General features: G+C 45.4%; 1 protein-coding gene across 6 annotated transcripts in view; it reads left to right on the top strand.

Annotated features, from left to right (window-relative positions):
* The window catches only part of DCP2 (decapping mRNA 2), a 95,654-nt gene extending 80,662 nt beyond the window's left edge, over positions 1-14,992 (top strand). For all 6 annotated transcript variants that reach the window (XM_033929095.1, XM_033929096.1, XM_033929094.1 and 3 more), the window contains one exon: positions 11,148-14,992. In XM_033929095.1, coding sequence (XP_033784986.1) covers positions 11,148-11,305 — 158 coding nt within the window. In that variant the 3' untranslated portion in view covers positions 11,306-14,992. The remainder of the gene's footprint in view (positions 1-11,147) is intronic.
* Positions 14,993-15,306: the final 314 nt, after the last annotated feature.

The following is a 15,306-nucleotide window of genomic DNA, read 5'->3' as shown; positions in this document are numbered from 1 at the left end:
TATTGGGTACAGCAGCAGCAGCAGCAGCATTTCTCTTAACCCCCCACCAATTGGGTACAGCAGAAGCACCAGCATTTCTCTTCCCCCTCCCCCTCTAATTGGGTACAGCAGCATTTCTTCTCCCGTCTCACACACCCGGCAGATTCGCTACAGACTAAGGCAAGTTGCAAGTTTCCCTTTGTCGCTGACCTATCTCCCAAAGGTCAGCCACAGAGGGAAGCTTACAACTTGCTGCTCTTGCTTACTTCGGGCCTTTCTCGTTGCCGGGTCCTGCCTTCGCGGAAACAGAAAGTAGGCAGGACCCAGCAGCGAGAAAGGCCCGAAGTAAGCAAGAGCAAGTAAGCTTCCCTCCGTGGCTGGCCTATCTCCCGCATGCTCAGGGGCTCTAATGGTCCGTGCCGGCTTCTCTTCCCTACTCCCCCCCGACGTAACTTCCGGTTTCGGAGGGAAGCCGGGTTCGAGTCGCTTGCTGGGGTTTGTTTTGTTTAAAGTCCGGCGGGAGTCTTTCAGAGGCTCTTCAGGCTGCGTGTTAAGCAGTGGTGGCAACAGGATTCGGCAGATGACTGCCGGGCGGTAATGTAAATTTGCTGGGCGGAGCGCCCGCCTGAAAAGCGCTGGGGAGAACACTGACCTCAGTCTGCCGAATAGCCAAGCAGAACTAAGAACTATATACAGAAAACAAACGACTCCGAACAGGAGTATCAACCAATAAAAACAGGAACACTGTTGGAAAATGCAAAGGAACAAATGCAAATAGTAAAGGTCCCCACAGCTCATCAGCTACACCATCCAAGCCACAGCTGCTGTTCTTAATCTCCCCGGCCCTAGAAAAATACTAGAAACTGACTGAAAAATGAAAATCTGCACGCAAGAACACAATAGACAGTGTGGGGTCCTATGCTGGTCTGGAGAGGCTAAAAGAAAGTAAATTAGCAGGTAAGAGCCTAATTTCTTCTTCTTTAGTAACTCTTCAGACCAGCAAAGATTAATCTTACAAGCGGGATGTACCAAAGCAGTCCCTATCAAGGGTGGGACCCCGAAGGGCTGACACCAGAACACGCTCACCAAACACCGTGTCCCGACGCCCCTGAACATCCACCTGGTAGTGTCTTGACAAAGGAATGTGGAGAAGACCAGACCACCGCCGTACAAATATCCACTGGAGGCACCAAAGAAGACTCAGCCCAAGAAGCTGCCTGACCCCAAGTGGAATGAGTCTTAAGACATTCTGGAACAGTCTTTTTCTGAAGAAGATAAGTGGAAGCAATAGTCTCCTTGATCCAGTGCGCAATGGTAGCCTATGAGGACCCGCTAGAAGGACAAAAAAATGATCTGATTTCCTGATCTCCTGAGTCCTCCACAATTAGACACGAAGGACCCGACCAACATCCAATTTGCGCAACTGTTTCTGCTCAGAAGAACCTATCCGACTACCCAGGACCGGGAGGACCACAGACTGATTGACATGAAAGGGAGAAACTACCTTTGGCAGAAAGGAAGGAACAGGCCTCAATGAGATCTGCTCCCTAGAAAACCTTGAGGAAGGCAGACCTACAAGAGAGAACCTGCAGCTCCGAAACATGTCTAGTAGAAGTAATAGCCACCAAGAAGACCACCTTAAGAGTAAGGTCTTTCAACGAGTAGACACCCAAAGGCTCAAACGGAGGGCGCACAAGCCTGGACAAGACCAGATTCAAATCCCAAGAGGGAACGGAGCAACTTGGCCACCCGCAAGAAGCGAACGACATCAGAAATGACAGTTAGACGCTGACCATGTAATAACCCACGAAAGGCTGAAAGGGCCGCAAGCAGAACCCGGAGAGAAGACCAAGCCAGGCTTCTGTCCAGGTCATCCTTCAAGAACTCTAAGATGTTAGGCAGAGAAGCACAAAAAGCGATCACTCCTCTTGCCATACACCACTCCTCAAATATACGCCAAACTCGCACATAAGCCCAAGAAGTGGAAAATCTCTGCAGGACCCCATAAGACAAAAGGGACCTGGATCGAACATGGAAATGGGGCCCTGAGTCAGAAGATTGGGTGAAAGAGGAAGAGGATCTGACACCAGATCCCGCACCAGATTCGCATACCACAGGTGTCTGGGCCAATCCGGGGCCACCAGGCCCAGATGACGAACAATGCGGAGAAGAACTCTGCCCACTAATGGCCATGTTGGGAACACATACAACAGCCCTTCCGTTGGCCATGGTTGAACCAGAGCATCCAGACCCTCGGTCTGACCGTCTCTGTGACGACTGAAGAAACGGTATGATTTGGCGTTGACCCCATGGCTATCAGGTCCATGAGGGGCTGACCCCAAGTCTGCACAATCAACTGAGAAGTCACGTGGCTTAGACACCACTCTCCGGGATCTAACACGTGACGACTGAGGAAGCCCGCTTTAACATTGTCCACTCTGGCTATGTGAGAGGCCGAGATGTCCTGAAGATGTGACTATGCCCATACCATGAGCAGAGCTGCCACCTGAGTGCTTTTGGTGCCCCCCTGACGTTTGATCATGGGCCACCACCGTGACATTGTCTGACAGAACCCGGACTGACTTGCCCGTCAAGAAGGAGTGGAAGGCTAACAGTGCCAGAAGGATGGCTCTGGTCTCCAGAACATTTATCGACCAGGACGCCTGCTCCATAGACCAGGTGCCTTGAGCTGAGTGACCTAGACACTGAGCTCCCCATCCGAGAAGACTGGCATCCGTGAGAAGCATCATCTAGTGTGGCTGATAAGAACCATCCCTTGAACAAGATGGGAGGCCTGGAGCCACCAACAAAGACTGCAGCGAGCCAAGCCCCTCAGAGGAACAGGGTGATCTAGACTGAGGCTCTGGGGCGACCACCTCCGAAGCAGAGCATACTGAAGAGGACGCATGTGTACCTGAGTTCACTTCACCACATCGAGGGAAGCCTCCATTGACCCCCAAGACTTGGAGGAAATCCTGCACACGAGTACACCGGGACGCCATAAGTAGATGAATCTGAGATTGTAATTTGCTTACTTGGGCCTCAGGGAGGAAGACTTCCCCAAGATACTCTAGGCGCTGCTAGGGGGCCAACCGGCTCTTGGCAAGATTGACCACCCCAGCCCAGCGAATTCAGGAACTTCACCACCTGAGCCATGACCCAGGTGCTGTCCTGGAAGGACTTCACACGAATCATCCAGTCTAGGTAAGGATGCAACAGGATGCCCTCTGTCCGCAAGGCTGCCGTGACGACCACCATAACCTTGGTGAATGTCCGGGGAGCCATGGCCAGACCAAACGGGAGCACAGAGAACTGAAAGTGCTGGCCCAAGATCGCAAAACGAAGGAAGCGCTGATGGGAGGGCTGGATTGGACTGTGCAAGTAGGCCTCCATCAGGTCAAGAGAGGTTAGATACTCCCCTGGCTGAACCGCCAGAATCCCCGATCACAGTGTCTCCGTGCAAAAAGACGGAACTCTGAGAACCCTGTTGACACCCTTCAAATCTAAGATGGGCTGAAAAGTCCCCTCTTTCATGGGCACCACAAAGTAAATTGAGTACCTGCCAGTGCCAGACTCATGAGGGGTCACTGGAAGCACAGCTCTGAGATCTATCAATCTTTGAAGGGTCTGGCGAAAAGCCTGCTTCTTCCACTTGGCGTGACAAGGAGAAGCTATAAAATGAACTGGCAAGGAACGGGAAAACTCTAGAGCATAACCATTCTGAATCACCTCCAGGACCCACTGATCGGACGTGATCTCTGACAATTTGTGAGAAAATTCATGCAGCCGGGCACCCACTGGAACCAGAGGGGGCGCCGGCAAGGAGTCATTGGGCAAGACGGGCTGCAAAGGAAGCGGTGGGGGGATTCCCAGCCCTCCGACGGGCTCCCCGAAAGGACTGCATGCACTGAAAGAAACGCCCCCGGGAAATCCCAGAAGACAGGAAGATAGCAGCCCCATGCCCAGGGCGGAACCTTCGGAAATCCCGCATACGTACCCTAGCAGTTCCTCCTCTAACCACCTGGCAGGCACGGTCCTCAGGCAGGAAGGGCACCTTAGAGTCTGTCAAAGTCTGAACCAACTTATCTAAATCCTCTCCAAACAAAAAAGACCCCCGAAAGGTAAAGTTTGCGAGTTTAGTCTTGGATGCTGCATCTGCTGACCAAGCACAGAGCCACAGTGTACAACGTGCGGCCACCCCAAAGCCATAGACTTGGCAGAGGACCGCACCAAGCCATAGAGGGCGTCGGAGAGGAACGAGGCCGTCATTTCAATCTTTGCAACCTCTTGATCCACCAAGGACCACTCATCAGACTCATGGTCAAGAATGCGCTCGGCCCACCGAAACACATCGTGAGCCATGAGCACCCCACAAATAGCCACCTAGACCTCAAAGACAGAGACATTAAAATTCTGTTTAAGGAGAACCTCCAATTTACGCTCCTCAGAATCACATAAGGCATAACCGCCCTCTACGGGCGCAGTATGCCACTTTGAAATAGCGGAGACCACTGCATCTACCACTAGCGACTTCAAGGTAACCCTATCCACCTCTGGGATGGGATACAAACGAGCCATGGAGTGGGAAAACCAAAATGGCTCCTCTGGCGTAATCCACTGCGCCAGAACAATATTCTGAATATTCTGATGCATAGGAAAAGAGCGGGATGCCGGGTGGATCCCCCGAATAAGGGGGCCCCCCACCCGCAGGGTCTCAAGTGGCGTCTCCTCACTGAGGAGACCTGCTGAATCAAAACTGGGAGCTCGTCTCTGTAAAAAAGGTGCACTGCGGACGCCTCATCGCCGGTAATCAGGAAAACGAGGCCCCGCTACCAGCGGCCTTCTACTCAAGAGGATCCAAGAGGTCCTCCCAAGGGTCCAGGTCCTCATCCAGATGTGCATTCTCTTCAGACCACAAGTCTTCGTCCCATGCCACCCGCGGGTACTTGGACGAGGGAGGAGGAGGAGGGAATGTGAAAGTAGTAGATGGGTTAAAGCTGCAGAGGGTGCGGGGGCCACAACCTCCCCTGAAACCCCTGGGCCAACTGCAAATACCCCGGCCACCTGAAAATAAGCTCTGCATAAATTAAAAAATAAATCGGGGGAAAAACCCCCCAGCGGCCCCATGGGACCACCTGCCTGAGCAGGGGTCCCAGCTGAAACCTGTCCCTGTTTTTCCAAGACAGGGGGAAGGTCACCTAAGGTGGAAGAACAAATGGAGGGTTTGTTGTGCAAAAATGGCAAAGTTCCCACCAAAAAATAAACCCTCCAGGGATTGTAGCGGCAGGGAAGCCTGAACTGTCCCAGCCACTAAAGCAGGCAAGCCGGCATCAGCTGTTAAAGAAACAGCTGAGAGGGAATCCCTCTGTGTGTGGTGGGGGAAGACTGGGCTTCCCCACGGCTCTCTGCTAATTCGCGAGGCACTAGCGGTGGGAAGCCCTGGATGCCTGCAGCCGCTGCTGACGAGGCTCCACCACCGCACCGGCCCAATCAACTGTTTTCTGGCCGGCCGAGAGGACCTCGCATCTGGACCAAATTGTACACCTCTTCCCCCGAGAAATGCTCAATTGCTCCATATGCGACCTAGCTAGAAGAAAAGTGCCGGTTAGTTGAAAAATATAGTAATTTACAGCATATTTAAAGGGAAAGCAACCGTTTAGACCGGCACTACCTCAGGATTTATTTTTTCACAGAACGGACTCCACTGGCTCTCTAAACAATATGCCTTACTACCAGGGTGTAAGGCTTACTATTGAGGCACCTCTAGAAAAATATTGGGGAGGTGGAGGAAAGGGGGGTTGGGACCCAGCTCGTGACCCGCCGGGTTTAACACCCCCGAGGTTGAATGGACCCCCAAACAGGGTCCACCCAAGCTCAGTCCGGCAAGAAAAAGGGACAAATTCCTCTCGGCGAGAGGGAGAATTAGAAGGGCTTGAGCATGCGCAGATGCATGCTCAAAGCCGGCAGAGACAAGGAAGAAGATCTTCAAGCGGCACTGGCACTTGTGGGCTGCGTGCCGATGCCAAAGGGGGGGTGAGATAAAGTTGGTCGGGCGGGGGGTTCATGTTCTCGCGGGGGGGTGTCGATTTGAGCGGGGGGGCCTTTGCGAGCGGAGGAGGAGCGGTTCTCGTGCCGGTGCCAGACCGGGGGGGGGGGGTGAATTAAAGTTGGTCGGGCGGGGGGTGCCTGTTCTCACGGGGGGTGCCGGATCACGCGGGGGGGGAGACTTTGCGAGCCGGGGGGGGGGGGGAGCAGCGCCCTGGCCTCGGGGGGGGGGGGAACGTATCAAAGCGAGTTTCCATTATTTCCTATGGGGAAACTCACTTTGATAAACGAGCATTTTGGATTACGAGCATGCTCCTGGAACAGATTATGCTCGTAATCCAAGGTACCACTGTAATTGGGCTTGTCCCAAGGAGAGACTGAGAATCACTGCCCTAAAAATTATAGATCTAGTTATGGGCAGGTTTTAGAGGAGAGCTTCCGAAATCCCTACAGCCAATCTAGTTTTTATATCCACAGTGAATATGCATGAGATAATGTGCACACGGAGATCCAAGATGAACATATACTTACAAATTTATCCAAGATAAATTTGTATGTATATATGAGGAATTTTCATGTGGCATATCCTGAAAATCAGATTGAGAACCAATGTTCTAGAGATGACTTCTTAGTGATAGAGTGAACATGAGAAAAAAGAAACTGATGTAGTAGATTCTGATACTCCTAAATGAGAGTCATGCTATTATATAAATTGTCCTCCTATCCCATAATGTATCTGCTCATGCTAGTACTGGAGTTGAGCTTTACTACCCAGTAGAAGTGCCAGGCTGCAATTTGCAACTCAGGCTTGGGAAATTACACATAATATTATACACCAGGCAGGATAGAAAATACCAGTAGTCACACAGTCACTCTACCCTCTTCTCTTGAGGAAAAAATACAAAGAAAAAAGCATTAAGGTGGAGAAAAGACCTCACATGACAGTGTGGAACTTAACGTAACAGCAACTGCTGAAAGTAAGTAAGTTCAGTTATCATGGGTCAGAAAAAACCTCCACCTCCATGCAAAAATCTTTTTTGTGTTTCTTTCCATCAAAAGGCAAAAAAAAGCACAAATCAAAAAATCAACAATTGTTCAATGAACTGGAAAGCCATGCAGCTGATACGAAAGGATTATTCCATATCCGTAATACAGGTCAGCAAGAAAGGGGCAGCATACAGCAGGTTGAACAATTCACTGGAGGGATAGCGCTAAAATGTCCAGCAACAGTTCAAAAATTGCAAAAACCAACCTCACCCCCGAACACAATATCTAACTCAGCCAAAAATGGCAGTATACAGTAGTTAATACTTAGCTTCAGTCATTAACAGTTCATGCACATCTCACTGGCTCCCACACTGCTCCAACATAATCCTTTTCATCATCAGTTCATGAGCATCAACCAAAAATCCCAACGGGAGTACCCCGTTTCGCAATGTTGCATCATCAGGGGTGTCCAATTTCCATATGGAAGAAATGCTTCCTTACTTTCTGTAGTTGCTGTTATGTTAAGTTCCAAGCTGTTTGTGAGGTTTTTTTTTCTCCACCTTAATGCTTTTTTTCTTTGTGTTTTTTCCTCAAGAGTAGAGCATAGAGTGATTGTGTGACTATAGATTTTACACTTAACACACTTGTCTTTTGCCATGCTCATGCTCCTGTTATGTTGAGGCTGAACACATTAGGAGGACTGCACTGTAAACTGGACCCCCCTCATTTTCTCCTAGCTGTCAAACTTTGATCAGTTTTTGGCTGTGAATTCAGAGGAGTGTATTACTATTTTCCCTGATTGTTCTATGCCAGGGGTATTCACTAACATCCCTTGAGATTCAAACAGTGTATTTTCAGGGTATCCTTAATTAATATGCATTTGAGATGTGTATTCATGCTAGATTCATTTAAATAAAATTTGTTATGCAATTTAAAAAAAGAACCCAAATGTACAAGCATATACATGACAGAAAATAAAGGCAAATTTAAAGGCAAGGATAATAAGGCAATTCAATCTTTAATCATCTAAAGGCATCAACATTAATTGTTCTTTTAAAAGCACACAAATTGAGGGGCAAAGCTTTTAGTAAAGAGTACAGCAAAGGAGAAGTGTAATTTCACCATTCGGAGTAATTCAGCCTATCATTAAAGTAGATGTTCATCCTGGAACTCCTTCTATAAAGGTAGAGGAGGGTCCTAGTGATTATGGTTTTGTCACTGAAAAAAAGTCAACAGGTGATTTCAAAAAAGCATATACTTTACATTATTATAATGAACTACACACTTACTTAGAAATTTCAAAAGAATTCGTACCCCAATCTGATAACTCATGGTTTCAGTAACAAGAATTATTTTTTTTCTTCTGTGTGCTCCTAGATATGTCTGGATATATCTAAAGTTTCACATCAAAAAATCTTTTATCTCTATTTCTATGGAAAAGTAATTAATGTATTGCTGGAAAAGTAAGGGAAGCATTACTGAAGGAAAAATAGTGAATTTCCTGGAGTCCAAGGGGTTTACAAGATCTGAGGCAACATGATTTTACCAAAGGTAAATTGTGCCAAATGAATCTTGACTGGGTGACCAGAGAATTGGATTGACGACATGTGCTAGATGTAATCTACTCAGATTTGTCCCCACCCTGTTCCTGCAAGCTTGGTTCCCGCCCTGTCCCCGCGAGCTTGGTAACCACCCCCGCCCTGTCCCCTCAAGCTCAGGTCCTATCCCCGCAAACCATCTGATCACATCTGCACAGACCTCGAATAGTTATGATTTTATATTGAACTTATTTTATTAAAGTATAAAAAGATACAATATTCTGTACAATTGTCATTTTATAAATGCAAATAATACAGAGCAAGGATCATCAAAACCCCTGTCTCCCCACCCCTTCACAAATATCCCCTCCACTATTGAGAAAATTGAACAAGCCAAATTACTACAGAATCCCCTCCACTACTGAGAAAATTGAACAAGCCAAATTACTACAAAATGCTACATAGAAAAATAAAGCTAACAGAATACTTTAAGTCAGACATGGCAAAAATAGTATTAGGGAAGTGCAACTAGGGCAACTGCCCCCTGCTCAGAGAGAGCCCTAAGCCAGCTGGAAGCTAAAGAAGCAGGGCCTGAGCTTTACGATCCAGAGTTATGTCTAACATCAGCTCTAGCATGATACATATTTGAAATGTGATATATTCTAATCACAAAATAAGAAAATTATTTCTCTACCATTTGTTGTCTCGTTATTTTATTCTTGAAATCATGTTGGTCTCAGGCACTGGTTTCTGTTTTCTTTTGTCTTCTCTTAACTCACTTGCCAGGGTCTCCTGATCATTTGACATTTCTTCTTTCTCCATGCTCACCATCCATCTCTTCTATATCTGTGTATGTATTGTTCCCCAAGTTCAGTATCTCCTTTCTCTATGTCTTCTATACATCCCTTTCTAATATTTCCCCCTGTACCCATCTCCCTGCCTTCATTATCTCACCATTCTATGATCCCCTCCCCCTGTGTACAGTATCGCTCCTCTAAATTCCTCTGTGCCCCCTAAGTCCAGCATCTTCCTTCTGAGTTCTTATTCTCCTCCTTGTCTAGCCATCTTCTCTCTGTGTCCATATACCCTCCCATGGCATTACCCCTTTTTTTTTCACCATATACAGTTTGCAAGAGGTTGCAGTTTTTGTACCGTGTATCATGTGATGCCCAATTGTCTTTTGGATGTTCCTTGTGACTTGTGAGACTCCTGAAGCAGGCCATTTGCTCCTGAAGCAAAACATATGCATGTTGAGTCCATGTATGTTGAATTAAAGAATAAAGGATTTTGTGAAATATTCAGAGTTCACCAGTCTTTGTTTGAACTCCATCGTGTTTGAGTGTTGATCTTGTGTTTACTGTTGGATAGCAGCGGTTTCTGCCTGTGGCTTCTCTCACAAATCCCATTTTTGCCTAGTCTCTTTCTTATAGTGGCATCATGAACATTGATCTTAACTGAGGCCAGAGAGGCCTGAAGTTCTTTGGATGATCTTCTAGAAAGTTGTGACTTCCCAGATGAGTTGTTCCTGCACTCTTAGACTGCACTCTTAGGCTGTCCACTCCTAGGAACATTTACCACTGTTTCAGGTCTTCTCTGTGTGGAGATAATTCCTGTGATTCACTGGAATTCCAGTGCTTTAGAAATGGCTTTGTAACTCTATTCAGACTGATTCAACAACTTTTTTTCTTATTTCTTCTGAAATTTCCTTTGATCATGGCAAAGTGTTGTAGAAACTTTGTGGTGACTTTCACTCATGGTAAGGTTCATTGTATAGTAAGATTTAGATTCAACAAGCCTGGCTATGTTCATTCAGCTGAACTCGTATCAATTAAATTTTGTCAGTTGGTTGGTTGAGTAACTGAGGAAGCAGTTACTTTTTCACATGGGTGTTGAATAATTTTGGATCATTTTACTAAAGTTTAGCGTATGCTAATAGACATTAGTATGCACTAAATGTCACATGACTCAGAATAGCATGAGTAGCATTTAGCATGTTCTAATTCTGTTAGCATGCGTTTAAGCTTTAGTAAATGGGCTCCTTTGTTAAATCAAGTTATAGTTTAAAAATTGTTGTGTGTTTACTCAGGTTCCCTTTATCTAATATATTTTGTTTAAAAATCAGAAACCATTCAGTGTGAGACACATGCAATAATAGAGGATATCAAGGGATGGGGAGAAACCTTTTCACATCACTATACAGTATATTTAAATAAGCACAAGGCTGCCATTTGTGAGCATTAACATAATTGTCAGTTTTAGCTACTGTTTGTTGAAAGCTCTCGTAAGTATTTACTAGTACTAATATTTTACAAGACTAAAAAGCTGTTGGTTCTTTTCTCATACCTTTGTTAAATATTATTTATTGGGGATGGGTTCAGTTGGGTTGTTAAGGGATTGTAGGTTAAAAAACAAAATGTCTTGTCTCTGGTTAGAAGATATGTGTTGGGGGCAGGAATAAGTAAGGTTCAAGATGAATCTGCGACATATAAATACAGTACATAATTTTTTAATACCATTTACTCTTGGTGGTTTTGTCAAATTTCAATGCAAACAATTTCTATACTCAATGTTTATTCTTCCCATTTTTCATCCATGCAGTGTATGATTTCTACTGCTCCAGTGAAGATCAGTTGCCTGAGCATCCTGATAGGCATCTAGAGGCGAACAGTGGCGACTGCCAGTTCACATTCTCATCCAGAGCCTTTTTGTGCTTCAGATTTGATCGGGATGCTATAATGAAGTGTTTTGATCTTTGATGGCAAATATTCTGTGGCCGGACAAATGAGGATGGATTTCTATTGAAGCCTTACCTTTCTCAGGTGTTCTGTAGATGTGCAGGGATTTGTTGGCTCAGAAGGGTATTTCCTCTTTAAAGGACAGGAGTGATGTGTAGCATTCGGGTTTTGTGCACTGAAAACACAGTATCATCTTACACATAGGAACCTTTCAGTGTTTAATCCATTGGTTTTATGTCACACTTTAGAAGGCATTCTGTTTTGGAGGGTTGTATATTTTTTTGTGCCATAAAGACAGGTTCCCAGTTTTTGAATGGGAGATCTTTTAAATTCAGAAACAAAGCAGGCAGTTTGTGCCATTCATTGTTGGCGATATTGTGCTCCAAGTGCTTGACAACTCAATAGAAACGTTTTGCTTGTCTTGCTTTGTCATTTGTGAATGTTCTTTGTGTACACTGTCCCTTCTCTGATGTGTAGTACTGTAAGCATATGTTTGTAGGCCATCTGGCCTCACAACTTAATTCAGGGGTTGCACTTCACCCTGTTAAGACACTGCAAAAGTTAGGTTTATTATTTTTGTGCTGGGTTCCTGAATGATGTGTACTAATGACTGGAAAAAATATCAGTATTTGGTTTTTGCACCCTGATTTCACTGTGAATGTTTAGAATCTATGAATCTGTCAAGTTGTATGAAAAGCTTACAGCAAAATTAATGTGAGTTGCCCATTTTTTTAATGGTGCATTTAATTTCTATGTGGGGCTGAGCTACTACTATTAATTATTTCTAGAGCACTACCAGACATATGCAGCGCTTTACAGACTCACAAAGAGACAGTCCCTGCTCAAATGAGCTTACAATCTAAACAGTCAAGACAGACAAACAGGATGCCAGGGTAGGGGTCACAGTTAGAAGGGATGGTTAAACTGCTCGCTAAGTTGAACAGCCAGCAGTTAAGACCACAATGGGTTCCAAGCAGCTAACTGATTTTGCCATGTTCTTATCTTGCTGATAATATACCCCTTGTGAAAGTGAGCCTTACTGCAGTTTTCATAATTATGATTAAGTTTTCAAATTCAAATACCATATTCTCTCTAATAATTGCCCATATCCAATAATTGCCCAGACCCCTGCTTCATGACCCATTCCCCTGGAAAATTTGGTTTTAAAACCAAATCAAGATTCCCTGAATAATTGCCCATCCCCCCTTTGGTATTGCTCTCCTCTACCCAATCCCCTAACTTATTTATTTTTTATTTATTTAAAACATTTATATCCTGCATATCCAAAAATCTAGGCAGGTTGCAAAAAGAACCTACGTAAGCATCATTAAACAAACAGACCCTACCATGCCAATACAACACATCACAAACTTTTTCAAAATAAAAACCTAATTAATAAGCAAAATCTTCAAAACATAAAAACGCTCTTTAAATATAAACAAGTAATACAGCAAAGATGGCACTGCCCTATCACTGATTTTGAAAAGCCTTCTGAAAAAAAATGAGCCTTCAAGCACTTACGCAACAGTAAAATAAGAAGAAAGATGACCAAATCTTTAGGCTGTGGTGCTGGGCCGGTGCTGGGCCGGTGCAAGGCTTTAAGGATAGACGCATGCTCATAGCATTAATCATACACAGATACTCAATGCCCCACAACAGTCCAGCATCATAAACTTCAAGATGAGGTATGAAGAGAGATCTTCTTCTTGGGGAGGGGTGTAGAGTAGAAGGTGGAGGAAAGCAGTGCTAATTACTGCAGGAGGCAGGATGGAGGACAGAAATGGTGGTTATCACAGGGGGGTGGGATGGAGGCAACAAATGGTCATCATGGGGAGGAGGGCTGGAGGAGATAAAGGATCCCTCATGTAGTTGCCCACCCTAGACGTCAGAAAACCCAGTGTTTCTAATAATAACCCAAATGATTATTAGAGAGAATACGGTATCTAAAATACATTGTAAACAGCAGAGCTGCGCTACCTCTTGTCCTCTGTTTGGAGGAGTCCATTTATTTGAGGAGCTGCTATTAAGTTATAAATGAAGTACTTGAGTTAGTCCTCCAGTGTACGGAATCCAAGATTTTATTTTATTATTGTAATTTGACCTTTTGGTTTAATTTTTACATTAGAATGTTAAAAAACATTTTATATCTCATTAAGGGGTCCTTTTACTAAACTGTGGTGAAATCTTGCTTGCACTTACCATACATTAAACAAGCTGATCACAGGATGTGTGCCGCCATCCCATGGTAAATTTGCCATATGTGCGTGTACACTGCACACTAAAATAATTTCTCTTCATTTTCTCTCGGGAGGCGTGTTCGTGGGTGTGGCAGCACTACTCAGCATGTGAGGCATTGCCGCATGCTGATTGATTAGTGCAGCGTTAGCATGTGAGCCCTTACTGCCTATAAAATAAGTGTTGGTAAGAGCTCCTGTGATAACTTTGTTTAATGACCATTCACCAATGATGAGATTAGCTTGTGGCTATTAACTGGGGAAAATGGAAGAGTCAGTCATTTACCAGCCATGGCACAAATGGTCTTAGCACATTGGAAAGGCGAGGGTAAGTGGTGCGCTAAGGCCACTTTTGCCACAGCTTTAGTAAAAGGACCTCTAAGAGAGGTATTCCTTTCCTCCCCTTATAAATGCACATAATGGAGAGTAGATGACTGCTTTGGAGATGTGGTACTGTTTTATAACTTGTAATATGTTTTTGAAATTTAAGTTCCTCTTTAGATTGGAGAATGCTAGTCTGTCTATGTGAAAATAATATGAAAATTATTATGTGTGGTGATCACATATTGCATCCATTGTCTTCCAATGCTCTTTAATATTATGTTTGTCTCTCAGGTGAAGATAAACAGGTTTAATTAGACATTTGTTTTGGCATGCATATGCGAGAAGTCTTGTTTCTCCCATGTTACTGCAGAACTTTGTGATTTTTCACTCTTACTTTTATTTCCTTTGGTATTCTTCTCTAATGAACAGTTTTAATGAAGTCACACAGATAGATCACATGATTTACCTCCTGCTGGGTTGAAGCAGCCTCCCAAGCTGTCAGTTGGAAAGTTGATACTTTTCAACCAATTGCCAAGAAGTCAGGCAGCTACAATTCTACACACCAGTATTGTTCCCTCTATGAATGGCCAAAAGGAGCTTCCATTCTTCACTCTATAGAATCAACTGATGTAACATTTTCTGTTTCTCTTCTTTTTCAGATGAAATACTTAAATATCAAGATTTGTGCCACAAGGAAAGTCTATTTCTTTAGTTCATATTACTTCCTTTTCATAGAAGTCCACAGAGGCCTTGGGTGAGGACAAGATGGTAGATTCCTAGGGAAACTACTGGTGCATGTTCCAGAGAGGTCAAAAACCTGAATTCTAGATCATCTAATGTAATAAAGCCCTAAGCGCGCATGCGCACTCCCACCTGTGTGCTCCCGTTTTCTGTGTGCTGTAGGGCACCGCAGGTAGGAGTGCGCATGCGCGAGAATCCCCCGGCGGATGTTGACCGCTGCAGGCCGCAGAAAACAAGGTGACCACCATGATTGTGTGTGCAGGTCTGCTGCCAAACTAAAAAAAAACTGCTTCATAATAAAAGTGGAATTCAATCTATGCTACTGGCAGATGGGTGCACACACACCCTTAGCCCGTTGGCTCCGGTCCTCTCCTAAAGGCATGTCTGGGGAGCCATTCCAGGAGGCCAGACCCACGTGGAGGGAGGGAGGGAGGGAGGACAGACCTGTGGGGGCGGTGGACCAGGTGTGTGTGTGTGTGTGTGGAGGTCCATCCGGGTGAAGGGCTGGGGAGGGGCAGCCTGCCCAAAGATTCAGTGCAGTGGTCAGAGAGGGGGTAGGTGGCCGAGTTGCGGGCGCTCTAAGTGGTTTCTATGGCAATTGTTTAAGCTCCGCCGTATGCGACGCCTGAATCCGTCCCCGTCCCACGCTGCGCACTCCCGCTGATGGCTGCGGCGGAGTGAGAGGAGCGGAGTCCCCTCGAGACGCTGCAATGGCCGGACTCA

This window comes from Geotrypetes seraphini, chromosome 1 (assembly GCF_902459505.1).
Source record: "Geotrypetes seraphini chromosome 1, aGeoSer1.1, whole genome shotgun sequence".
Classification (NCBI taxonomy): Eukaryota; Metazoa; Chordata; class Amphibia; order Gymnophiona; family Dermophiidae; genus Geotrypetes; species Geotrypetes seraphini.
Note: the sequence above shows the minus strand (reverse complement) of the source record. Positions and strands in the feature narration are given on the sequence as shown.